The sequence below is a fragment of the Falco punctatus genome (genome assembly GCF_963210335.1).
Source record: "Falco punctatus genome assembly, chromosome: 4".
Lineage (NCBI taxonomy): Eukaryota > Metazoa > Chordata > Aves > Falconiformes > Falconidae > Falco > Falco punctatus.
Window position 1 is genome coordinate 93244662 of NC_137583.1, and position 26988 is coordinate 93271649.

The 26988-nt window shown below is 41.9% G+C and overlaps 2 protein-coding genes across 2 annotated transcripts; one reads left to right on the plus strand and one right to left on the minus strand.

The window, feature by feature from the left end:
- Positions 1-170: 170 nt before the first annotated feature.
- LOC308062198 (uncharacterized protein) lies at positions 171-13663 on the plus strand. Its single transcript, XM_080383304.1, has 3 exons — positions 171-2991; positions 3706-5640; positions 8566-13663. Exons 1-3 carry the CDS (start codon positions 2844-2846, stop codon positions 8790-8792), a joined length of 2310 nt encoding a protein of 769 aa, XP_080239430.1. The 5' UTR covers positions 171-2843; the 3' UTR covers positions 8793-13663.
- A 322-nt stretch (positions 13664-13985) lies between these two features.
- Positions 13986-22743, minus strand: RP9 (RP9 pre-mRNA splicing factor). Its single transcript, XM_080383379.1, has 6 exons — positions 22308-22743; positions 21053-21083; positions 20127-20256; positions 19723-19814; positions 18194-18255; positions 13986-17033 (listed from the first exon to the last, which is right to left on the minus strand). Exons 1-6 carry the CDS (start codon positions 22508-22510, stop codon positions 16805-16807), a joined length of 747 nt encoding a protein of 248 aa, XP_080239505.1. The 5' UTR covers positions 22511-22743; the 3' UTR covers positions 13986-16804.
- Positions 22744-26988: the final 4245 nt, after the last annotated feature.

The window sequence follows — 26988 nt, forward strand, 5'->3', positions numbered from 1 at the left end:
CCTCCTCACCCCCACAGCACCGCCGCCGCCCCGCCGCCCTGGGCTGCGGCCGCGCCTGCGCCTGTCCGCCCGCCCCTCCCGCGCGTGCGCGGCGCGGGGCGCGCCGGGGGCGGGGCGAGCCCCGCGCGCCAGGCCCGCCGCCTCGGCCCGCCCCAGTTTCCTGTGCCCGCGCCCCCCCCGGCCCGCGCGCCGAGGGACCGGCGGGCGGGGCGGGGCCCTGGGGGGAGCGGGGCGCAGCGCCCTCTGCTGGCGGAGCCGGGCGCTGCAGCCGGGAGGCCTGTGAGGGGCCAACGGGTAACGCGACTCGGCCCGGCCGCGTCCCGCTCGCCCTCCCGCGGGCCGAGGCGGCCTTCGGGCAGTGGCGGCGCCTCAGCGGCCAGGCCAGGCCCGCCTTTGGGCCACCGCCGCCTCAGGCTGGCGGGAGGGGCCTGGCCGCGGGAGGGGGGCTGCGGCAGGCGGGAGGTGCCTGAGGGCTGGTCCATGGGAAAGGAAAATCTTGAGGACAGGCAACTTTTTTTAAAACCTAGGGAGTGCTGTTTGGTTTTGTGGGGGTTTTTGTTTTATTTATTATTTCCCTTTGGGTCCATCCACCAAGAGAAAGGCAAGGAATTTCACTTGAAAAAGGTGAAAATCTGTTGAACGCAGCAGCTGGGGATTTAAAACTTCCCCGACAAGTCACAGGAGTGACCTGTAGGGAAAGTGAGGCGCTGCCGTCCATGGAAAGCACCGGCTTTCACTGGGGAGCTCCGCGAAGAACAAGATCACAGATTCTCCCCAAGCATTTTATAATTTCTGTCATAGAGCAAAGGACTAGTTCGATTCGAACATTATAGAAAGAAAAAAACCTCAGAAATCACAGGAATTTCCCACCCTAGACATGCAACCAGCCTGTGCTTCTCCCACCACCCGCCCCAGTGCCTGGCTCCGGCATTCAGGGATGTGAAGCTGCAAAATGGCCACTTGGATTCTCATCTCCTCTAAAGACCCAGGGCAGAGCTCAACTGCAACCTCCTGTTTCCTAGGTTTTTGTTATATGCCGCAGAGCACACCGTCCTGGAATAAGTGCTTCCCTTGTTCATATGGAAAGAACATTATGCTCGTTGGTCCACTTAGCTGCGTTAGGATGGAGGAGCATTACTCCCTTAACAACTGGGAAACTTTAGAAAGAAACATAAACTTTGTCTTGCCTTGTCTGATTTTTTTTTTTTTGTCCCCTACAAAAAACATGGTGCTTTTTTTTGCTCCCTTAGCTGAACAACTGGGAAACTTTAGAAAGAAACATAAACTTTGTCTTGCATTGTCTGATTATTTTTTTTGTCCCCTACAAAAAGCATGTTTAACAGTACTTACAAGCAGAAGAACAGTAATATTTCCCCACAGTCTTCCTTATTTTAAAAATATAAGTTCCAACGTTACAATAGGAAATTCTGGATTCACTTAGGTTTGCAGTTAAATGTCTGCACGATTTGACAGCTAGCTTTCTGTACACCAGCTGAAGGCTTTTACCACTGTTCCCAGCCTCACGTTTTGATGCTCCCTCCCCCACATTACCAGCAAAAGGCCCCTTCGTTACCGCTAAATGAGCCTCAGGTGGCAGGGGGAGTGGAAAAGCAGCAGCTCTCTGCCATAAAGACAGTGAGCAGTAGCAGGATGGACCTTGGTTTTGAGGGGCTCTAAGGGGGTGGGAGTAGCTTATTTTTTGTAGGGTTTGTTTTTTTTTTCCACTACGTTATTCTCTCTTTCTCAAAAGCCAAAATAATTCTGGGAGCTTTGGCCTGGGAAGGTGAGAGGAGCCTGTAGGCTTTTTGGGGCTTACAAGAGAGGGATGGGCCATTCTAGATGGAAGCTGAAGAGGGTTCTAGTGTTCCCAAAAGCTTTCTGAAACTCTAGGCTGAGCTGTGTGCTAGTTTGTAACAGGTCTTTGATTTAGTCCTTTTTTTTGTTGGTTTTTTTTTTCTTGTAGCTTTGAAGTGCTTAAGTTCTCCAAATTGCTGAACTGCCTTTTTTTTTTTTTCCGTAGTCACTGGGTCTTCTGCATCCTCTAATTTATTCTTGCTTATAAAATACATGTGATAGGGCTGTATTGCTTGTATGGGTTGGAATGGGCTGAACTTAGTGTATTAGTTAATTGAGGAAATAGGTGAGTGGGGGAGGAAGTTCTGTCTTGTGAATTTTGTATGGCTTTGAATGTAAACTTATGCATAAGGATTTTGTGCTTTTTTTCTTTTTTTTTTGCTGTTAACTGTCATTTAGTTTAAGCATAGGAAGCATGGTGTCACTGAAATATTTCATTTATGTTAGCTGTTATTGTTAAGTATATTACAAGGTACAAATCCTGAATTAATAGAGCTCTAATACTACATGTGTTGGCATTAAGGAGTGTTTTCTTCACAACGTGTTAAGCTTCTAACTGCATAAAGCCTTCTATTGGTCCCTCTTTATTCTTGAGGTCTCTTGCTCAAGGCTAATTAAAGGCTAGTTTCTGATTGGCTGGAATACTGCTTATATGGATTTGTGCGTGTAAGACTACATTAAAGTTACTGGTCCTGTGGCTTTAAAATGTCTTATAAGATTGGCTTGAAGTACTAATATTGAAAGGTGCATATAAAAGCTTGCTTAGCAAAGAACTAAAATCTTTGACCTTGGTAGTAATGTCAGTTTTCTACTTTCTGCTTGGAAGATAGTAGTTTTCTTATGTAAAGAAGACTTTCCAGAAAAATGAAAACTGCTTTCATTGGGCTGGGAGAGGAATGTGTGCTGAATTCTGACAGAGCATAAAAATCATTAAGTCACAGTTTTTGAAGTGGTTAATCTTATAATTTATTTCTTTCAGTGTTTAAAAAATGAATACTGCCCCAACTTCAGAAAGTGGATCATATTCCACAAACAACACAAGACCCTTTTTTTATGCACAGCCAACAGCACAACAGCCTTTACCAAGTCCGTGGTACTTCAGCCATGCATACAGTCCGTACTGTGTACCTGCACCAGGTAAGGCACACGACAGCTGTCTGTGGTAGCTTTGCTTTTGTTTGATGACACAGATGCGTATCTGTGCTAAAAAGCTTCTCAAGTGCTTAAAGTAGAGTTGATGTAATGTTTTAGTTGTCAAAAATCCGATTTATGAAGCATTAGTTAAATATGTAGCTTGTGTGCTGGAAAGTAGTATCTGTTTCTGGGGAATGGAAACTAAGCAAAATATTAAGTAATGGTTATCCTACAGATACAGAGCTCTAGAATATGCCTAACAATTAATGTGTGTGTATATGTGAGTTCCATATATGCATGCTTGTATTATAGGTATGGATAAATATAAACTTAAAAATCCACGCACAAACAATATTGTTAAATTAATTTTGTAAATGGTATAACTATGTCAGCTTCTATCTGGAGCTATCTTTTTCAAAGACAATGCTACATAGCATAGTCCATAGAACAGCAAGAAAAGTACAGAAAGCTAACTGGTGTACGTTCCAAGGAACAAAGCTCTAGCTAAATTCTAGCTGTCTAGATAAGCTGCTCCATAACAAGCAACTCTGTCTGGGTTTCTGCACCAAACATGCTTCCAAGCATTGACAGGTAGTGTCTTACTCTACCTATGAGTCTGATCTTTTTGCTATTCCTGTGTATGCAAGCAAACATTAATCAAATTACTCATTTCAAGAAGAAGATATATTTGTCTTTTTTTTTATCCCCAATCTCTAGGCTTCCGAACTGGAAATCCATATTTTCCATTTTATTCTGTTGCGCTCCATGAGTACCCTGGATTTTTTGTTCCACAACATCCAATGCATGCAAGAACTAGCAGGAGGCCTTATTTTAATGCTCCCCCACCTTCCCCTATGTTTTATCATGCAACAAGATTTAGACACTATAGTACCTCTGGGAAAAAAATGGAGACAAAAGAAACACAGACTGATCCTAGACAGCCTGAAAACAAGCAAAAAAAGCATCAAGATATCCATATAGAAACAAAAGGTTGTGATGCAGGAAATATGGCCTGTGTTTCTTCTGGTATAGGTACAGAGACTGAAAGTACTTCAGAGAAACAAGATTCATCTGGATCTTCCATTGCAGTGGACAGAGAGTGTCATAACAAGAGCCCTTCGAGCTCTACGCAGTATAGAAATCTTCCTACTGGAAGCTATGCCTTTGAGAAGGAAGAAGTGAGGATAGAATATGGAAATGGCTCTCCAGCTATTCAGCTGTGGAAGTCCTTTAAAGAAACGATCCCTTTGTATGATGTGGCAAGTGGTAAATCAGTCCCAGAGAATATAGTGCAGCGTGACTTATTTTCTGTTAGCTCATGTGAAGGAATGGTATATGGCCCTCATGAAGGGGAGAAAATGGTGACAGGAGCTTCCTTGGATGAGAGAAAAGCTGTTCTCTCCTCAAAACAGGGTGTTGAAACTGTACAAGAAAAAGAGGTCCAAAATAATGAAGTGAAGCTGGGTGCAAAAAAGCAGGCAAATGCAAGTCAGCGGGCAAAATCCCCCCCAGGTGAAACCATGGCAATGCAAATTGCAGAGTTGGCAAGACCTGTTGGCATAGATCAACCAGTGGTAATACAGGATGTGGTAGTAGCTAAGAAATCTAGCTCTAAAAAACCTACAAGCTCAAAAGCTTCTCGAGAAGAGCCCAGCTTTGTTCAACAAACAGGACTACCTCCATCTGGTATGGAGGTAATGAGTGACTTGAGTTTCCAGCAGAAAAAGCTGAATCTAAGCCACAACACAACCAATGAAAGTCAAACAGATAAAAGTATTTGGTGTGACGAATCAACTGAGAATTATGTTCCCTCTAACAGTTTGCTGGGTTGTTTGGATGGTACAAATACAAACTACAACTACGATGTTTGTTTGCCACAAAGGAAACATCAAAGTGTACTCAGTCTTTCTTCTGATGACATGTCCTCTAGAGAGGAAGGCTCATCAACTGATAATGCCCCAGTGTCTTATTTTGTCCCTGACTATGTGCTTCAGAAAAGCATGTATACTTTCCAGAAAAGTACAGAAGGCTTAGAGAAAGAGAAAATTAAAACTGGTGGGTCCCTTAATGAAGAAGAAGTAGTAGTAAGGGAGCAGATGAACAGCTTGAATGACCAAGATGTCAAAAACTCTTCAACCGTGAAGATTAAAGAGGCTTCCAGTAAAGGCAGAAATCTGGGAACCCTTCCTAGATCACCTAGTTGGAAAAAAGTCAATTCTCTCAAGAAAAAAGCATCTAAGAGTTTGTCAGAAGTTGAGGACTCTGAAGAACACTCTGTGAAGGGAGAAGAGGAGGATGAAGATGGAGCGGATGAGGAAGATGATGCCACAGATGAAACTGAGTATTTCTTTCAAGAAGCCACTCAATATGGAATCTTGATGCCTAGTAAAGGAAGTTTCTACCAAGTTGGGCAGAGGGTGCTTTGGAAACCACCTGAAAATGCTATACCAGCTCAATTGATTAGCTGGCCGGCTCAAAAGAAAATAAAAACTAGGAGTGGGCTCGGTAAAAACATTGGTGTAGTTTACAAGACAAAGGAGAAAGAACAAGATGAAGTCATATACAGTGACTATGGGTATTATGGAAGAAAGAGGTCTACAGCAAGAAGAGGAGGACCTGAACACCAGCAAACACTACAGAAAGTCTTGGAAGGTAAGCTAGTTGCTGAGGACTAAGTGCTGCTTAACAGAACACACAAAGAATGCCTAATTGCAGCTGCAAATTGTAGTTTGAACCAGTGGGAAGATGGGAGAATGTTGTAGCTTGACATTTGGCTTACAGCCAGAAGTACTATAGAATTTTTTTTTTCTGAGGCATAAGGGGTTTGCTGCAATATTTTACTTATTGCATGAAGATTCTGCATCTTCACAACCAGCAGAGAACTCTCCTGAGTTGGATTTGGTATACTTAACTTTCTGACATGAGTGGAAAATCATGAATTTGAAAAGGTTAAGGCCGTTTGAACTATGCATTTACCATTATTTAATATTATCTTGGAAACTTTGTATTTAAACTTATACAAAATTCTGATGCTCCCATCACAGACCCATGTTAGGTGGATTAAAGAGGATTAAATCATTATAATCTGGTGGCTGTACCCTGTGTAATTTCTCTTTGCAGGAGTCAACCATTTATCTTTTTTTTACTGTGGCTGCTGTTCTTTTACTGTTAGCAACAAAAAGCTTTGCTGTTTTTTCATAAAATCAGTGTGAAACTGTTAAATTTGACCTGGAAAAGAACATTTTATTTACTCGGGGTAGATATATTGGTAGAAATTGGATTCATCTGAACTGAGAATACACAGAATTATCAGCGAGGGTTCATAACTGGTTATGTGGGCACTTCAGTAAGTGGCTGCTGTTTAGTGAAGTCTTGTGAGGCACCTAAAATGAGGTGATCTGCTTCTAATAACAGGCTTGGTGTTCTTAACTTCATTTTCCTTCTACAAAATTTGTAGACTTAAAGCAGCTTGTAGTTTTCATTAAGTATGGTCATCAGAAAAATGTTTTTCTTTTTAATAGACTATTACAATTAGATTCAGTAGCTAGCTTTACCTTCTGACTTGTGGATCAAACAATATATTGACATATTAGCAAAGTCAAATGCTGACCTTAAATCAACCTCTTTTTATTAGGAAGGCTGTTAAGGGAGAGTGTGGGGATACCAGCTGAAGAGTATTGGATTAGAAGAGGTGCTAAACCCAAATTTACCAGCCAAATACATGGTAGTCCCTCGCTCCCAGCCAAGAGCAAAGAACAAGGTACAACATATTTCCTCAATGTGGTTCTTGAGGAACATTCAAAAGGATATGATACAAAACAGCAAGCTTGTGATACTTGGATAAAATTTGAAGATAATAAAACTAATTTTCATGGCTCTAATATTGATGAAATGCTGGTCAGTCAGCACATCTTGTGGTATAATTATATTCTCCTCAAACATGTGAATAAGGATGCATTATAGCTACTTTTTTTTTAAAGGTCCCATGGGAAATCGAAGCATCAAATGCTTTGATGGGGCCAAGCAAAGCTTTAATTTGTATGAAGTTGTTACTGCCATAAACTGCAGTATTAATTCTTCACTCAGATACTGCATACGTGCTCAAGAGAAGCATTGGTAGTTCCTAATCCTGATGAGCAGAACACTCATGAAATCATGTGTGATAGCTACATAGGCCAAAGTTCAGAAAAACTAGCAGGGATCAACAGCTGCCCTGCTACTGCTAAAGGATATCTGAGTGCAAATCATCTTGATGTGGTTCAGAAAAAGATGAACAAATCAAAGTAAAAGGTTAGATTCTTTCCATATCTACCTTTCCTCCAAAAGCAGAATAGTTTCTGCTTACAATTAAGGTCTACTTGGAGTTCAGCTCTGTTTCTAGATGCTCTTCAAGGTTATTTCTCAGTGTAAGTGCTGTTGGAACAACTCTAGAATTTTCTGTAGTTTGGGTATTGCTACTCTCCTGGGTCACATAGACTGAGCCTGTGATACTCAAAAGTATCAACAGAGTGTCAAGTTATCTTCAGAACAGCCTGATGACTTGCTTCTCTTCAGTTTGGTGATAGTATACAATAGGTTTCCTGTATAGACAGCCCAATAGACTTTTCTTTAGAGTGTATTCCTTAGTTGTCCCTCTGCCTTGCTTTCCTGCTTGAACATGTTGGGGTTTGGGATTTGCCTCCTGCGTTGGAGGCTTTCTAACCTTTCTATCTACAGACTTCTTCAAATAGTTGTGGGGTGTTTTTTTGACGCTAGCCTTCTCTATAAAAGTTGAAAAAAATTACTTTAGTAGCATTGTTCTTAGCTCCTTACAACGATTAATGAAAATAAGTTATAATTTTGTTACCTTTAAATTTCAGCATATCTCTTAGTGATAGATTGTGCAGCATACTGAGGATGTTTGGCATACATGTTGCTCCCTACTTTCTCTTACTCCTTTTCCAGCCTGTGTAGTCTGAAGAAGCTATCACATTCAGTATTAGAAAGTAGGAATAAGCTGCTTCCGAATGCTGTTCATGTCAATGGATGCCTCAGAAGTGCTAGTAAAAATTAACCCCTTTTTCAACATTGCTTATCTTAGGACTGGTTTCTTCAAGTTAATGTTAAACTTAAGTGCCCCACAAGTAAGGCTGTGTGGCTAGACAAGATACGTTGCTTTAGCAGTAATATAATATTCTAAATTTGACTTCTTGAACTGTGTACCTGTGGTGCATAAATTAACAGGTCTGAAGACAGTGGGTGACTTAGGTCCCTTTGACAACTAGTCCTGAACACTTGAAAAGTGAACTAGAATAGAATTATCAAGCTCTCACTGGGTTCTTTTTTTGCCATGTTCATACCTATCCAGGTTATGACCCAAAATACAATGCATCCAGAACTATGGTTAGACAGTGATTAAATATTGTAGGCATAAGTGTTGCTTGACATACGCAGTGTCACTTTTATCTGCCGCTAAAATGGGCACATAGAGGGAAGAGAGAAAGAGGAACACTACAGACCAGCCGGGGAAAGCCAAGCTTAAATTTGCTTTAAGACTATGCTTTGGAGAAATAACATCAGTTGTACCTTGCTTTTCAGGGTGCCCACCTTTGGTCAAACCAAAGAAGAAAAGAATAGGCAAGCCACCCTCAAAACGCAGAGACATGAGATGTGAGGCAGAAGAAGTGTGGGAGATGCCTAAAAGCAGTGTATGTAAAGGTTGGTATACAGCAACAAGCTACAAAAATGTTAAAGCGTTTCTTTCATTTCTGTCTCAAGGAATAATGGGTCTCAGTTTGAACTGCAAGGATATTGGAAGCTTGTGAGATAATAGCAAATGCTATGTATGCAGACAAGATGAGGAAAAAAGCAAGCTTTTTTTTTGAACACTTACATTACTATGAATACAGTTGTAGGTTTGAGCAGGTTAGGTTCCTCCTTATTATTTAAGGGAAGGAGGCAGGGGTGGAGAACCCAAACCCCACTATTTTAGTCTAGTTGCTCTTCAAACTGTTCTACTAACTTTTTAAAATATTGGGTCCTGTGTCACTTTGCAGTATATATTTATTTTTTTTAAGCTACAGGTCTGTCTCGGCTAAAATACTGTAATTTGTTACAACACAAATGCATATAGATAATTCTTAATAACTTCAACCTTGTGGAGTAGGAACTTCTTGCTACTTTGGAGGAAGATGAGAAAAAACAATGGAGGGGAAAATCACATTAAGTAGGTTCAGTAACAAATATGGCTTTGCATTTGTGGGAGAGTCTGAAAAGGTTATAAACTGAAAAGGGTCAGTACATACAAGAAGCTACCTACAAGACCAGAGTTCCTCCTGGAAAACAAAAAGCTGGCATAGTAAAGCTAACCTGAATGTTCAGTCAGGAAATAGAGGAGTTAAAGACTGTTTTTTCTTTATATATTCTTTCTCATATATTAAACAGAGGATTATGCTTCCATGTATTTGCAAGGTTGGAAACAAAAACTTGGACCAAAGCATCTTACTAGCCAAAATTGGCATCAGTCCTGGAGTCAGATTACTTGAACATCAGTGTTAGACCTTTAATTGCTGATGTATTTTAGTAAAAGCCTCCACGAAACTTGTGTGATACCAAAATACCACTTATATTAGCCTCAAAAATAGTTGGTGTTTTTTGGATGCATACAAGTTTCACGTGGAACTCTTTTTCTATCTATTATACTGGGATGTTCTGAAGTCCAGTGCCATTCCTGCAGAATTTGTCCTTGCTGGGAAGTTGAATACATAGGTCTAATATCAGCCATCAGTGTCTTCTCCTGCAACAGGAAAAGGCAATCACTGATACCTAGTCTTTCTTTAGAAGTAAACTGGCGTCTATTATTTGGAGGGAGAATGCATACTTTGTTTTTTCCCCTCCTCTTTAGGGTCTGGAACCAGAAAGTCCATCTATAAAAGAAGATAATTGCAAATACTGGGACAGGAGAAGCAGGGGAAATATATGAGGTCTACATAAATCCAAAACTCTATTGTTACTTTCTTGTATATTTTGTAAGTTGCTGTGTACTCTTCAAAGGTAAAAAGTAGCACAGTAAAGACTGAGGAAACCATTAACATGGAATTAAGTATTTAACACTAAAGTCACCTTTTTACAACTAGCACATCCACTATTTAAATAATAAATTTAATAGAATTGCACTCTGGGACTTCTTGTATTCTGTCTATACACAGAAGCAAAAAAAGCTTATGATAGGTTTGTATGTACATCGATACTATCCTAGCATAACATTTACTGCTGCCCTGTTCTTAAGCTCTGCACCTTGTGGTCAGTTTGTGTATATGATGTGGACACAAGTACAATACTCTCCTCTGTTGGCTGGATTTGTTTTTGTCAAAGTGTACAGGAATATAGTTAACTGTGTCAAGTACTGACTTGAAGTCTCAAGGCAGTTCCTCAGATATTACTCTCTTCAAATGCATGACTGAGGACTAAAATTAAAGCATAGTGATGTGATGCTTCTCCCTCCTCCCCTTTTTCTGTGGGGACTTCTCTAAGTTCCTCCATAGACACTCTGACCTGGAGAGATGGACTTTTGAAGGTGAAATAGAAGGCTTTACAATAGTGGTATACTCTGTTCCCTGGTATCTTACTTGATGCCTTCTATTACAGTTGATACTGTCCTTGGCAGCTCGCTGCTTTATAGAACTAAGATGATAAAATCAGCTTTCTGCTGAGTTATCTTACGAATAATGGAAATACTAATCTAGATGATGTGGACAGCTCAAATGTGTGATTGATTTATTATTTTTTTCATGTCCATGAAAGCTGGTATCACCAGCTGAGAATAATCATGATACTGCCATTCTTGGATGACTCCCCAGTGAAGTGATAGTGTGAATGAAAAAGGTAGAAAACCTAAACCAACCAAATGAAAAACCCCACCAATTTTTCTTTAACAAAGGATGGGGGGGAATGGACAGACAGGACTTGCCTTCTGCCTCCTCTTGCAACATTCTTATTCTGTCTGTGCCCTAGAGTAACCTACATGAATAAAAGCAGTATTTCCTGTAACTGCATTCAAGTTTTGTGCTTACAGCCTACTAGTCTGACCTGTAACTGAGGTTTTGTTGTTTTTCCTCAGTGAGGAGTATTCAGGCTTCCCTACCCAACTGATCCTGATCCTCCATCTTTCCATTACTTTTAATAGCACTTGCTTGCTTTCTTGTTAAAGAGCTACTGTAATTATAGCCTCTGCCCTAAGCTGTTAGGGAAAAAGATCCACTTTAACTTTGTGATGCCAGGTTTTTATTTCCTCTCTACCCTAAGCACTGTGAGAAAATCAGGAATACAAATTCTTATTTGGCTTTTGTGCTGCACAAAACCTCTGTTGCATCAGAACCTCAAAGAATAGAATGAGGGAGGGAATTACTTCAAGCATGGTGCTTTTTAATACTCTGGAAAATATAGGACTGCTGTTCTTGGATATCTAACGCAGGAATATGCTGCTTTTAGAGGGGGACAGGCTTTATTCTGATGAGAACAAGTGGTAGAATATCAACTTGAAGACTAAGTGATGATCTAAGTAAGAGTAACCCTTAGCTACAACCGAGATCTCTTAGGTAAGGCTTCTTGTCTTTTTCCCTGAACTCAAGTGCAGCTTTGGGATTGAGTTCTGCTTGACAGACTTAACTGTTTGTCTTTTGCAGCTTGTCTGATAAAGGGATGTTCATGACCTCATGGTTAGGTGGCACTCTCATCTTTGAGAATGGCTAGTATTTCACAGGGACTCCCAAGATCGTGCTAGCTGTTCTTTTACAGGTTTTGCATAGTCAGTGTGCTTTCTACCCAGATGTAAGAAGCAGTTCAGGGCCTGGTGATGCTAGCTCCCAGGATGTGAGGGAGTAGCAGTAGGAGTGTTTAGTCAGCTCTTTGAAAACAAATGCTATTTTAAACTAATTGCTTGTAGCTACCCATGCTATGTATCCACACCAATGCTTAAAGTAGGATGTATGAATGTTCTAGTGATCTAGATATACTTCTTGGATAATGTTCTATGTGGCACACTCTACTCCGACAGTACTACTAAATCTTCTACTTGGCTTTTTCTTCACTCAGCAGCATGGATGTTTTATGGACTACATCTTAAGTCAACTAGTTCACAACTGTATTTAATATTCCAGTGGGTAAAATTGTCATGCTTCAGAAAGGCTGTGAAGTACAAACAGCATATTAACAGACTGTGAAGTAAAGTCCAGGTCCTCCTTCTTCAGCCAGGTAACTAGCTACAGCGAGATCTGAGATCTCATTTTACAGGTCTGCGTATGTGTCAGCTTTTGTTACCACTGAAGCTAGATTGCCCAGTGACTTCCTGCAGTGCTGGCAGGGTTGTGGAGCTGTAACTGTAGCACTACTGCATTGGCTTTGAAGTTTTCACCTGCTTCCTGCAGCATCTACTGCAGGGCAGCTGAAGAATCTATTTGCTGCCTGGCATACCACCAACAAACCTTAGAGGCCTCTGACACTGCCATAGCCAGACCTGTGTTTGGACAGACTTAGTCTTGTGACTCAGAATTTCTAAATCATTATTTGTAGCAAACTTAAACCTCTGTGGCAGTGTGGGTGTGGTGTAATCGCTGAAGTGGAGCCAGTGGGTTATGTTGGCTTGCCAGGATTTAATTCTGTATTCTGACTTTCAATTTGGTAGCACCTGAATGACACAAAGCTTTCCCTTTTACAGTGTCCTGTCTTCTGCCTTATGTTGGAACAGATTAATTACAGGTCTTTCTATTAACATCAAACAGTGGAAGACAGGAGCCAATGGCAAAAAAAAAAAAAAAAAAAAAAAAAAACAAACCACAACAAAACCAAAAACAAACAAAAAAACCAGACAAGAAAAAAAAACCCTACTCATTGCATGCTAACTGCAGGCATACCAAGGAAAAACAAATTCACTGTTTAAAAAGGAGTCCTTGGATTCCTCTGACTTGCTGCCAGCAGCCATCTCAGTCAACAAGACTGTAAAGCCCAAGCAATTTAAGGGACAAAGAAATAAGACAGATGTCAGGATTTTTGTTAAAATAAACTTTCTAACAAGAATGGGTCAGAGTATTAATATAATTGGATCTGGGAGCTGAAGGCCTGTGAAGCTGTATTCTCTATGAAGTCTGTTACTGCATTTCACACTTACTTAGATTCATGGGACTATACAATTATGCTATTACTACCACTCAGGCTTCAACAGAGCTTTCAAACAAATATACGTATCTACAATGAAGGCAAGGATTACTAAGGGAAAAAGAATTGGTTGTCTGAACAAAAACATTAACTAGTCCAATGGTTAAGATTTTAAAAAAGGCTAATCAGTTGTTCCAGACTGTAGCTTTCTATCCTGCTTTCTGGATATACTTCTACATAGAATAATTTTCTGTTAATATCAATGGGTGTTGGTATTTATCTCTAGCGTCTCTATTTCTAAAAGACCTGGAGTCTCTTGAATGCCAGCTTTGGCATTGTTTAAAATGCTGAACGATGACATGAATAGTGCTTTTCAGCAAGAAAGCACTGGCTGCTAGTCAGCAGTACTAGAAATCTTGCTCTATTGAAAATGTTAGCTTTAATTTTGAAACTGGTTCTACTTACATGAGTTTCAGTAAAGGCCTGCTAAAATCTTTATGTATGAGATATGATAAAGATTTATAGAACTGGGAATGATATGGGGGGAAAACAAATAGGAATCAGTTGTTCACTACCTTCCAGTACAAGAACTACAGTGTATGAAATGAAAGAGGGAGCAGCGTGAAAGCAAATTATGTTTCTTCACACATTATTAATTACACTGCAGAGTTTCTTGCTTAAGGAAATTGAAAAGTTCACAGGTGGTGACTGGATGTAAAAGAAAAATACCTGAGGCTGCTAAATACTAAACCATGACTGTTACTATTCAACCCCAGCCAGCAACTAAGTACTGTGCAGTTCCTTGCTCACTCCCCCCACCCAGCAGGATGGGGAAGAGAATCTGGAAACAAGGTAAAACTCACAGGTTGAGGTAAGAACAATTTAATGGTAGAATAAAACAACTATTGTAATGAAAAGGAGAGAGACTAATAAAACCAAAGAGGAAAAACACCCAGGTGATGCACCATTGCTCACTACCTGCTGACTGATGCCCTGCCAGTCTCCAAGACATGACTGCAAGACCCCAGCCAACTCCCCCAGGTCTATGTACTCAGCATGATATTCCATGGTACAAAATACCCGTTGGGTCACTGTCCTGGCTGTGTTCCCTCCTGGCTTCTTGTGCCTCTCCAGCCTTCTTGCTGGCAGGGCCTGAGAAACTGAAAAGTCCTTGACTTAGTATGAATGTTACCTAGCAACAACTGAAAACATCAGTATATTATCAACATTGTTCTTATACTAAATCAAAAACACAGCACTGTACCAGCTACTGAAGAGAAAATTAACTCTATCCCAGCTGAAACCAGGACAACAACCTGATTCAAAGTACCTGCACTACAAGCAGCAGAGGCTGACACAGCATTTCAGTGGAATGAGAGAAGTAATGCCACTAGTTTGCACTGCTCTGCTGCGTAGGCATCTGCTATTGACCATGAGTGAAAAAAAGACACTGGTGTTGAACAGACCTTTAGTCTGGCACAGAACAGTGATTTGGTGTCTCAAAACAATTAAGTTGCATTTGATGTAAGTTAGAAATGGGCTTTTATGGTATTTTTCTTGATTGTTCAAATAGTAAACCCTGGTAGGCAACATGGGAAGAACCCATTAACAAGGACTGGGATGACAGACTAAGGAAAAACTGAACATGTTTATATTAAACTAAACTTCAGAAGAATCTTAAAAGCTGAAGTAACTGAAAAGATCTTTAGGTTACCTCTGCTCTGGACAAACCTGAATAAGAATTATCTTGGCATGCATCAGGTGAATAATAGCTGTGGCTTCCAGCATCTGTCTAACAATCACCAATCACCACCACACACGGATTTTCCAAGCACCAAATGCGGCAATACAGAGAACCAGTCCATTATAACACTCCTCATGCTACTTCAGCTGTCAAATCTTCTTCTGGTGAAAGAGCCAGGAGCTTCGAATTTGTTGCTGATGATGATGATACAGGTAACTATCAGGAGTCACCAGTAAATCCTATCACAGGGAGATCTGCTAAATAATACTGGAGGATAAAACACAAGCCCACATTCAAGCTCTGAATAAGACAAAGAATCTTTTTGTAAGTAGGCCTTGGCTACTTTGTTTTTCCCCAGAACATATTGTGAATGGGTGGCAAGGAACAGGGGTTTATTTTTACTAAATGACTCTTAGACACGTAGGAGGGAGGAAACACATTTTAATGTGTGCTTTTCCCTGTCCTCTTTCTCAAAGCTCTCAGGAGAAAAAAAGTAAGTCTTAAATGCATTTTAGTGTATGGTTCCTTGATTTCACTGTTAATGTTCACTCTACTAATGTCAAAAGTTTTATCATGCTGGGTTGGGTTTTTTTTCAATTTAAGCATAAGCACAGAGACTGTAAGTTCTACATAAGTCCTTCCTAGTCTTTTCAAAGCAAATCTATTTTTCCTTCTCCATTTGCAGAGTACCAATGTATATCATCTAGGTCCTGAAATCACAGCTTTATACCACTCTACCTTGAGGTTTAAAAAGAGATGCTTACTCCAACACAGTTTAGAGCTATCTCAATCTTTCTAGTGGCATCTGCAAGATTGTTTAAAAGACAAGTGTGGTCAGTCCGCAAGGTCAATCACATACACAAAACTTTCACTTCTTCCTGCTTACAAGAGCTACTGTTCTGTGGCTTACATGCATATAGTTGAAAACTATTTTGAACACCTTTGTATTTATTTAATATTCTTGTGGGATGATCCATAAAATACTACTACATAAAAAAACCCTCTAGTAAACATAAAAAAGTTGGAATTTATTTCCCCAAGCCTTTTTAAAAGGAAAAAACCCCCTCAAATGTATCAAAACAACTGATACTGAAGTGTATGTAGAAATTAATCTTCATTTCTAACACAAAAAAAACCCTTTTAAAATAACTAAACCCACTACCTCTTTAATGATGTTAGATGTTTAACTTCACTATATACTTGGCTTCCACTTCTATGGTTTGGAGAATGCTTTGGGTGTTGCAGAACTGTGCATAGTAATGGTGGTGATGTTGAGATTTTGCTACACAAAAAACCCAAGTCTTGCTGACACTGCAATTTTGTCTTAAAAGTAAATCCCCTTGATTAACTTTTTCCCCCTTCAGCAGTGCTCTTTTATTTCCCTAGCTGCCAGTGCTAGGATAAGTACACTGAACTTCAGCACATATGCAGCATGCAGCAAAAAAAAAAACAACCACAGTACAACCTGCTTATTATAAGCACTGTGAGCGAACTCTCAGTGCCCCGCATGGTGCAAACCGCAGTCCCATTACAATGAGGCTTTGTATATAATAAAATAACTTCATGGAGAAAAGACACTTCATTAGACAGTCTGCTAGTTCTGCAGATTTGTTGGCAATGCCTTGGTGTTGCTCTTTTCTGCTGCTAAGTCATGTGTGGCAATGCAGAGATGCAATCCGACCAAGACAGATGACCCTTAGCACACGCAGGTTCTACAGTACAAAGATATGGTTGATTGAGTATTGTTTAACGCAGCTCTCTTCTTTCTGGTTGCAGCACTGCAGAGGGGCAGAAGAGGACAGCCAGTGTAGGATGCTGTATGTTTCCATCTGTATGCTCTGAGTTTAATAAAGCCCTTCCTGGTGGTTTCTTCCTCATTCTTTGGATCTTCCCTTGCAGTTCACAAGTGGAGGTCAATCAGCATGCAGCAGCTGACTGCCATCAGTCAGATTCCGACTTCTCGTTAGATTTAGATGATTTACGCTTTCTCTTTTTCTTCTTCTTCTTTTCTTTTTTTTTCTTTTCCTTCTTTCTCTTTTTTTTCTTGTGTTTATCTTTACATTCTGAGGAAGAGGAGCTGCTGCCATCTTCATCATCCTCATCACTGTCATCACTGTTATCATCATCATCTGAGGTAGAGTCCTCCAGGAGCTGCTTCAGTTGCTGTATCCTGATTTTAAAAAACGCAATTAAGAAACCTTCCTAGCTCTCCTCTACCTGCAATTACTTATTCTAGCTTTCATCTGTTTCCTTTCTAGCTTGAGAAACAGAAGCTGCATGCAAAGGGCAGAGGAACACTCCCTCTTTTGCGGAAATGCACTCCTGTTACAGTTTTCACAGACTGATAAAAGTGACCTCTTTTGAGACAAATATATTCTGTTTTCAGGGAATTTCCATCCCATGGGATATCAAAGGCAGAATAGCTTATTGGCCAATACCTATGTCTGCCAAAATAATGAGGCAACAGCTACCACCAGACCACCGTAAGTTGTTCTACGGTTATCCATACACGTGCATATCGGGATTATGATATTACGGCATTCATTACCGTGCTGATACAGGGATGGTATCAGTGAAGCTGACAGAGGAGACTCTACATGAGATGCAGAGGCATTTTTGACAGGCACTCTCCCTTTGAACTTTCATAGATTACTGGCAAATAGGGACAAACTATTTGCTTATTTTATTGTCATCTTCAATACCCTCTCCAAGGATTTGTTGTTTTTTTTAATTTAAAAAAAAAAAAAGGCAACACACCTGCAGCATCAGTACTCTCTATGGACTACTTATAGTTTGTTCAGTTATCTCACTGATGCAGTTCTTTCTAGAACGCATTAAAAACTGCTGCCTTATATAACAAGTAACAACCTCACATGAGGAACAACACCAAGTACCTAGAACTAGATTTTTAAATCTACCCTTTCATGTCTACTGAAGGCATTCTGATGTACCAAATTTTAGAAAACATCTCAGTGAAGTCAGTGAAAGAAAAAAACCCCCACCAAACCAAACAAAACCCCACTGATTTTTTAGGCTTAAAACAAAACTAAACCCAAGTACCCGAATATTATGGCACAAATGAATACAACTCTTGTTTAAACTTTGTTTGGGGGAAAAAATATAGAAGCTAATAGAATTAAAGAGGTAGGAGTACTACTGAAGTGATTTGAGAAAGCAGAAATGCATTACACTCCGAGAAAATAAACTACCATTAAAAAAATATTCTGAGGCAAGGGTGAGCTTATATCAAAATTTCACCTATACATTAGTATCATGTTATCAAAATCAAAACCAAATTGACAATGCAGTTTACTACAGAGACACACTTACCTCATTTCTTTTTCATGACGTTTATTGTCCCTTATTATATCATACATTGGATCTTCATGTGCCTTTAAAGTGGAAAACAGAAAATGCGGTGTTGGTAAATAAGACTATTTAACACTGACTGTTTTATTTCCTAAAAAAATAAATCAAAACGATGCAATGCAAGAGGCTTTTATCAAAAGATGAAATACACTTAGCAAGCTCTTAATGCACAAATATACTCTCAAGACTTAACATCATTAATCTGAACTGGTTTTTTTACTTCAGGAAAAGCTTATTCAGTTACATCACCAGTGGAGGGGACTCTCCTTAGGTATACTACCTTTCTTCCTCTCCAACTGCAGTTAACCAAGAGAACCCCATACATATACTATAGGAATAGCTAGACACAGATGGAATATTGGAAGTTCAAAATAATGGGCCCTCATAGCATATTTTAAAATTTTGGATACAAACACACAGGGATACAGGAGCAAGGCACAGGAGACAAACAGATAATGAAGTTGGACTTGTCCTAGCATTTTATGGGCTACCATTACTTGTTCTTAAATTGGTTATTTTTAAATTAAACAGGCATTGCAACAAAATGGAGTTGTGAAAGGAGACAGAAAATTAACTTGTCCAGACATTTATGGTGAGTTCACGCCACCCAAGAATGCAGCAAGAAGACAGGGCAATCATTTCTGTTGGAATATTAAGCAAGTAAGTTCAATAGAGAGGAGATATCAGATGCTGACCAGAGGTGGGAATTAAAATGTCAGCAGCAAATGAAAGATGTCAGGAAGGTGTCATGAAGGGCCTTGGACATACAGCAAGAGTTTGATGCAACAGAGAAGAAGCCTGAGGAAAAATGAAGAATAGAGGCAATCTGGTCAAGGGAGAGGGCTAAAAATACTCTTTGCAGTAGCATACAACCAGTATGAATCCAGAATCTAGACAGAATGACACCAGATTACATTTTTCAAGAATAGAAATGAGGACATAAGACACAAAATGATGATAGCTTGAAATACAGGTTAGCAACGCAGAGCAACAGGAAAAGTTAGAGAAATCATGCAGAAAGAATCTGCAGAACCAAGATGTAACCTCATGTAGCAAGAGATCAGACTTACAGACAATGACTGGATTACAGACCTAGACAACAGGCTTCATGATGTGGTTGTTCACAGTGAAAGCGGAAGGCTTGAAGCAGCTGTAATGTGGGCAGCTCAAGCTTGACTAAACATTTTTTGTTATGTTGACATTTTAATCACAAAAACTGAATATAATGCTTGAAACAGGCTCTTGAAGATTTCAAATTTAAATGTAAAAATTACTAATTTTCCTCTTGAAGAGTAGATTTTCTGCAAAGTAGTCAAACATCCAACCACATCTGTAGCTTTTTCTTTATTAGGAGATTTTCGGCATCTATATTATACTAGAGACAGAGGAAAAATCCTTAATAAAGCATCATCTAACAGTCTTCACTTGCAAGACTATGCATCACCAGTATTAAAAAATACAAGCAATAATACTACAGTATTTGTACTCACTACTCTAAATTGTTCCAATTTCTGATTGCCTTTAATAAAGAATGGGCATTCTTTATCTCCTGTTCTGTGTCCATAACGTTTACACCTCCAACCTTTAAAAAAAGAAGCAGCATTGAATTGCACCTCTCAGCCAGATCAGAAGGAAAAAAAAACCCAAAAAAGTATTTATGCAAAGTATTTTCAATTTGTTGAAACAGAGAGAGAGACACAAGCATAATGTTAATAAAAGTAACGTCATGAAATTCAAAGCTATCACAGCCTTCAAGATGCTGGCTGCCTTTATATCAAATTGATGTCAATCTACCTGGACCTTGTCATCTGTCCACCAGACATGCTGCCCTCCCCCAGAGAAAACGGATGGCTATATGAAGGTCCAATGACATCTGGAATATTTTCAGTCTTACACTGCATGACTTTGACTTCTTTCCCCAAAGGCATCCAAAGCCCTTTTGTTGGGGCATGTGCCAGGAATTCTCGTGCACTTTCATTGCCTGGTACATCAGGTATGCAGTCTTCTGGTTTTGTTTCATTTTCCTGTGGAAAAAGATAAGGACAGTAAAGATAACGTGGGGTTTTTTTAAACTCTGTAAAAATTAATACTCCAAGTGTGCAGGCCTTTGCTTAATATGGAACCTATTTTCCCTGTAACAATTATTTTTCTTGTAACGCATAAAGTATCTAAAATACCTGACCCTTTTAACAGCACTAAGTAATTTTCTTTTTCCCCTTATTCCCTTGAACTTGCTAGTCTGAGCTTTATTGCCTTACTAGTTCCATTCCTTCCCATTTATTTTAATCATTTATTTATTTAAATAATATAAATGAACACTGAACAGATAAGCGGAGACTTCTTTTTCCTCTTCCTGCTAACAAGACATAACAGTTAAAAACAGCTTTTACAACACAGAGCAGTATTTTTTTAGGTTAAAAGCACTAGATTAAGGTTTAGGTATATTAATTTTGCCAAATTTTAGATCATTTTGAAAGTACTTTTACACAAATGTTTGAGCACAACCAGTGGGGAAGAATTCTGGAAAATGTCATTCAAACTGAAAACCTGCTTTACCATGACTCCTCTCTCTCTCTGCATGCACACATAGGTGGTGAAAGAACTGGTCTCATCCTGTCTGATTCTGAGCATTTCACTCTGAATTCACCGAGTCAAAGAGGTCAGCGGGTAACTGAGAAGATCGTGAGTTTTTCCCCAGCACCACCTACTCCTCTCTGTAATTTATATATATAGGTAGCATGGACACTTAAAATCACCGTAAAGACAGGCTGTGTGAAAATCCCTTGTAGTGCTAAAATTTACTGCAGCATATTTACTAACCTTGATCAGCCCTGGGGGAGGTTTCTCATAGCTGAAAAGCAATAGAAATATTGTTACTCTGCAGCTTAGCATAGACAAAAAAATTGAGAAAATGCAGTATTTCAATGGTATAGACCTAAAACCTTCACCTCAACTTCCTCTTATATTTTACTCTACCACTAATCATCAAGAACTATAACAGAAAGCAGATACCTGGATGCAAGCAGAGGCAACACAGTGTCGCATCACCCCACACCTCTTACAAGCACCCTTCAGATTCACATTCTTGTGGGAGAAAACTACCTTCATCGCACTGCTTTACAGGGACGTGTGGCACAGCCAATTCAGCTTCAGCCACCACGAACGCACAAACAGCACCCTCCTCAAGTCCCACTGGTGCCAGTCTCTTTACTCCAGTGCTGCTGAACCATACTCGGCTGGAAACGCGAAGTCAGCCCATTCCTTAAGCCTTAGCTTTGCCCGCCACACCTAATATACCACAATTTCACCTTCTTCAGTGGCTTCAGCCTGAAGACTGAACCTTACTGACCGAAGCACCACCTTTCCTGCAGCATTTCTCAATTAGCAGAGGTGGCCTTTATGAAAACCCAAGCAAGCCGTTGCTGCACAGCGGCGAGGCTGTGCCTGTGCTCCATGCAGTCACACACCCACCGCCATGGAGCCACCTGTGCAGCTGGAAGGCCCATTTCATAGCGAACTGACCTTTACTTCTGCTCGGAAAGGGCAAAAATCATGTTCTAGTAAAATTTCGGATCTTTTTATCCCGTTAAACCCCTTCCAACGAAATAGCCTAAAGCTTTTACAGCACCGCGGGCTGCTGCTGGAGTCGCTGGGCCGCTCGCACACCTTTTTAACAATTTTTTTTTAATCTACTGTAGTGGAAACCGGCTGAACAACTTCTGCGTCTACGCCGCAACTTCCGAACTTCCAGGCACCTGCAGGAGCCCCATTTTCCCCCCAGTAAACGGCGACAAGGCGGCCGGGCCAGCGGCGCTGCGGCCCGGGGCGGGGGCGCGGCTGGGGACACGCCATGGCGGGGGCACCGCCGGCTGCTTCGCCACCGTGACCGAGCCGCAGCGGCCGCCGCCGGCGGGGAACCAGCCCCTGCCCCACGCGGGGCCGGGGAATGAAAGCCACGGCTCCTCCGGGCGGCACTGGAAGCCAAACGCGGCGGGGTGGGCTCTGAGCCCGGCGGCGGCCAGGCGGGTCCCGGGCCTGCGCGCCCCCGAGCCGCCTCCCCCCCTCCGCCCCTTACAAGGACTCCAGGTGCTGGAGCTTCTGCAGCTGCTGCGCCTCCAGCTTCTTCCGCTTCCTCTCATGCCGGCCCTGGGTCCTGCCGCCGCTCGCCGCCGGCTCCGGGTGGCTCCTGGGCCGCGCCTGGCTGCCCCTCGCCGCCTCCTCCCCCGCCTCCCCCGCGGCCGCCTCCTCCTCCTGCCCCCTCGGCGCCCTGTGGGACATCGGCGCGGCAGCCAGACCCGCGGGGCCCGGCGAGGCGCGGCGACGCCCCCTCCCCACCCTCACACGCTGCGCATTTCGCTTTCACTTCCCCTCCCCGGCCAAGCGCGGACTTCCTGCGGCGCCGGCGGCGGCCGCGGCCGGCAGCGCCCCCTCCGCCCGCCCCGCGCTCCTTCCCGCCCGCCCGGGCAAGCGCCCCCTCCGCCCGCCCCGCGCTGCCCCGGGCGGCCGCGGGGGGAGCCCGTCCCGCTGCTGCCTCCGGGGCGCGGCCCCGCCAAGCCGCCTGCCGGCCGACCCCGGCCGCGTTGTCAAAAATGAACCGTGGAGCGTTGCGCCTTCAAAATTGAAAAAAAACCCCACCCCCTCCTCGGCGCCACAGCCTCTCACACAGCGAGGCTGAGGCCGGGGGGCCTGTCCCTCACTGAGGCCTTGGGGCACCTGAGGGAGGGCTGGGGCTGGGGGGGGGGCGCCCGCCATGGTGGTCACAGGCCAGGGCTGCCAGAGGCCGAAACAGGTCCGGATGGTGGGGGGAGCAGGCCAGCGCCCTGTCTGGTGGCATCCAGAGCGCACGGAGTTGGGTTTGGGGTTTACTTCTTTCTGGACACGTTGGTGCTGTGGGAGGTGGGTGTTGGTCATGGGGCAGGGTCTGGCCACAGGCCCGGAGAAGGTGCCGCTGCCAGAGCTGCCTGGCGAGCGGGGCAGCTCCCCCCACCTCACCGTGTGTGAGCAGCCCTCAGCCCGCTCGGCCCCAGGTTTTGCAGTTCCTGCCCCGGCTGCCTTCTTCCTGCTGCAGGACAGGGAATGGAGGCAGGTCGGCGTTGGGAAGGCAAAGCTGAAATTGCTGCTTTAGCCTCACGCTGAAGTTCCAAGGGCAGGTGAGATTTCAGGGCTTTGCTTAAGAGCTGAGCAAAAGGTGAAAAACATATCTTAGAAGAACAGGAATTGACTGGGATTTTAACTGTGATCATCATGGTGCTCCAAAAGTGCACGCCAGAGGCAAATGATGCCGTTGCCTGGTAGCTGCTGTTACAGCACCGTGTGGTTCTCAAGTACAGCAAGACAAAACCAGTCGTAGTAACCCTATCTTTAACAAGGGCAATAGGAACCCTACAGCCTATTTAACAATGTAATACTATTAAACAAGCACTACTTTAATATTAATTTTAGCTTCTACTTGGTAAAACCTTACTTATTTGGGACGAATGATCACATGTCTTGTTTCTCACTTGCATTCAGCTAAGTGGCTGCCATTGCAACTTCAGATCCCGGGAAACTATTTTTGTCTGGTTAATTCTGTCACAATCTTTTGCAAGTGTTTGGTACTTATTCTGTAGTTTAAACAATCTAGCTTTTGCATGTCATGCCACTAACATATAGCATTGATGAAGATTTCTATTTCATGCACCAGATTTTGTAGCTTTACTGGCACTGGAAAGAATGCAGCAGCCATTCTACTGCAAAACAACACGCAGCAGCAAAGCAACATAACCTTGCAGCTATACTTCTCAGAAAGCCTCAACTTCTGTTCTTCATAAAATAATTCCAACATATCCATCTGGCTGAGATATCATGAGATGGCATGTAAGTTGTGAGAAAACCTTTTTCATTCATCCCATGGCTCAGTAGTCAGTCAGCTTGTGTGTTTTGCTTAGCAGTGCGCCTGCCTTTCAGCAGTTTTGTTAGTAGCCTTTCTTTGGGCCTAATCTAGGAAGAAGAGGCTGAGTTACTGCCTTCTCTTGAAACACAGATCATAGCAGTTGACCTGAGGTGCTAAACTCAATGTAGATCTGTTGTCTAAAGGTTTAGAGGCACAATCAGTTTATTTGCTAATCTGAGTTAAATATCTGTGTGTCTACGCATAGTATGAGGCAAATGCAAGGCGATGTGATTTAAGGTAATCCACTGTGGAGCAGGTTAAGCAGATGACTTTGCTGGAGGCAAAGAGATGTGCTGCTTTGGCACTGCTAGCATGCAGTAACACATCAAATCGCAATCGGCCCCTTATATGGTCATGTATCTTCAAACAACAAGTGAGGCAGGAGAAATATTTTTAGGTGTCTCAATTACATTTAAAATATCTGAAAGAATTTAGATAAGACATAGTATCAATTTTCAGTCTATTTACAAAAATGGCAATAGTTACTAAAAGTTAAGTACCAGCTGGGCTGATGCCTACTAAAAAGAGACTTTATTTTGGAAGCAAAATCAAGTGATTTAATGGAGTTTTTTGGACCCTCTTTCATTCCAGTGTTATTTTGCTATTTTCAAGTGCCCTTTTACTTCATGTTTTCAAACCAACAGAGTAGAAAGACTCTGGAACAGCTTTCCAGCGCATTAGGACAGTGACAGAAAACTTAATTAATTCCAAGATGGAGAGTTTGCTGTTTATGGATGTATTCTATGGGAGGGATGTGTGCAATAGCAAAAGAGGAAGGAGCTCTCCAGAAACCCTACCCGTCTCACTTTCATACACCCTTGGCTATCCTAGCTTGGCAGAAGTAAGAAGAGTTCTGCCAGTTTGGAACAGGTAAAGGTCTGACTTAGATGACCTCAGGTTCAATTACTTCAGCCTTGACAGAATAATTGCCACAAATTCAGGAACTAAGTGCATAGTCTCAAGAGAAGTGTGGGGTTGCAAGTGGAGGCAGAAAGACAGACCATAGTATATTATCCTCTTCCTACTGTTAAGTCCACGAGAGCTTGCCTGTGTTCTTTGCACCCTGGTGGTTTCTATGTCCAGGCCCTAATTTCTGAGCAGATCAGGGCATTTATGTAATACTCTTTACTGCAGTAACTTAATGGGGCACAGAGAAGGTAAAATTAGATAGGTACATAAATCTGCTCAGTCACAGTGGTTTAAATGTGTTCTTTCTTTGGTTTGATACAAATAATTTCCTAGTGCATTTCCTCATCTGTCTTAGAAATTAATTTTATCAGTTTATTAACCAGCTCAGGCATATCCAGCTGCAAAGTCAGGCTTTTTTTACTCCCCATTTTTAATAGAAGGAGATTCTTTAAAGCTGTAGGTAGCTTCAAAGCTTCTTTTTTCTCCTTTGCTGAGAAAAGCCCTGGATTGCTGTGACTGTTGCACACTTACCCTAGGAGACAGTTGCTTTCTTATCAGTCCTTAGGAAAGATCAAAAGAAAATGAATTGTGAAGGAGGGAGTAGAAAAGAAAGTAATCATTATTCTCAGTTCTACATACTCAGGAGCAAAGATCCTCAGTAGCTGTAAATTGTTTAAATCTGTTCTATTTTAAGGGTTTATATTAGCTGGCAATCTGGTTTCTTGTACTTAGCAGGATATTTATTTGAGGTTGTCTGATTGGGGTTTTTTTCCCTTTATTTGAACGTGGTACATCAGACATTTCAAGAAGTTAATTGTTGGGGAAGTTTTGTCTTATCATAAGAGCTGACCGTCATGGTGCTGTAATTCCAGCTTCATCAAAACATCTAAGCAGAAACATTAATTGCTGTTGTGATGTGAAGTATCTGAAAGACCCGTGAGTTTCGTAATATCTTCTATAACTTTGTTATAAACAACCGAATGTTTTAACTACAAGCGATATTACTGGGACCAAATTAATTTACATCTGTGTCATCCCATGGGTAGCAGTATGCCTGTCTAACCCTGGCAGAACATCAGCCAATCTGTTTTTCTCCATTTTGGGCTAGCTAGAGCTTTGGGCCAGGATCTGTTTCTGATTATGTGTCAGATATTACACACAGGAGAGGAATCCAGAACCCGTGTTAGGCTCCATGGGAAGTTAAGCACCTCCTAATGCGATCCAGAAGAAGCAGCAGGCTGAGCAGAGCACAGTCTAATCCAGCATGGCCAGACCCTGGCTGCCTGAAGCTAGATGATTAGGAGACATTCAGAATAGAGTGAGTATAGTATCTGGACCAGTTCTGACCTCAGAGCAGCAGTGGCACTTCTAACCACTTGGGAACCTCAATTGTGAAGAGGGGTGCTGACATCCTTTCTTACAGAGAAATGAGAAGTTTTGTTTGAAGTGGAATTGCTGGAAATTTCTTGTATACTAGCTTAACAATTAGAAAATGAGAGGCTTGGATTTGGTTCCCTCCTCGGTTTAGGTATTCAGTGGTGGTGGCTCCTGTGTCGTTGGGAAAAAAATGCCTTAACCATTAGGCTAATGGCTACATTGATGAGGGCTACCCACCATTTGTGTTCTACTCTTTGGAAGCAGTAGAGAAAAGCATTTGAGATTCATGGGGTCAGAAGGACAAGTGTGTTTGAACTTGACTGTGAGTGCACTAAGAGGGGTGCCCATCCCAACACTGAAAACTGCAATTCTTTTGTAAGATGCAAAATCAATGCTCTAAGCAGGGGCAAGAGGGAGTTCTCCCTTGATTAGCACCATTGCACCAGGTGGCAATATTGTGCTCCTACTTCTCCCTTCTCAGATTAATCTCATCTTCACAATGGCACAGCTCAGCAGTGAAAAGTGTTCCTACACGCCA

Coding starts and splice junctions, on each gene's coding strand:
- LOC308062198 (XM_080383304.1), top strand. CDS start 2,844: ATGAATACTGCCCCAACTTCAGAAAGTGGATCATATTCCACAAACAAC. Junction 2,992..3,705: donor GTACTGTGTACCTGCACCAG/GTAAGGCACACG, acceptor CCCAATCTCTAG/GCTTCCGAACTGGAAATCCA. Junction 5,641..8,565: donor ACTACAGAAAGTCTTGGAAG/GTAAGCTAGTTG, acceptor CTTGCTTTTCAG/GGTGCCCACCTTTGGTCAAA.
- RP9 (XM_080383379.1), bottom strand. CDS start 22,510: ATGTCCCACAGGGCGCCGAGGGGGCAGGAGGAGGAGGCGGCCGCGGGG. Junction 21,084..22,307: donor CTCCAGCACCTGGAGTCCTT/GTAAGGGGCGGA, acceptor ATTGCTTTTCAG/CTATGAGAAACCTCCCCCAG. Junction 18,256..19,722: donor AATTGGAACAATTTAGAGTA/GTGAGTACAAAT, acceptor TCCACTTTAAAG/GCACATGAAGATCCAATGTA.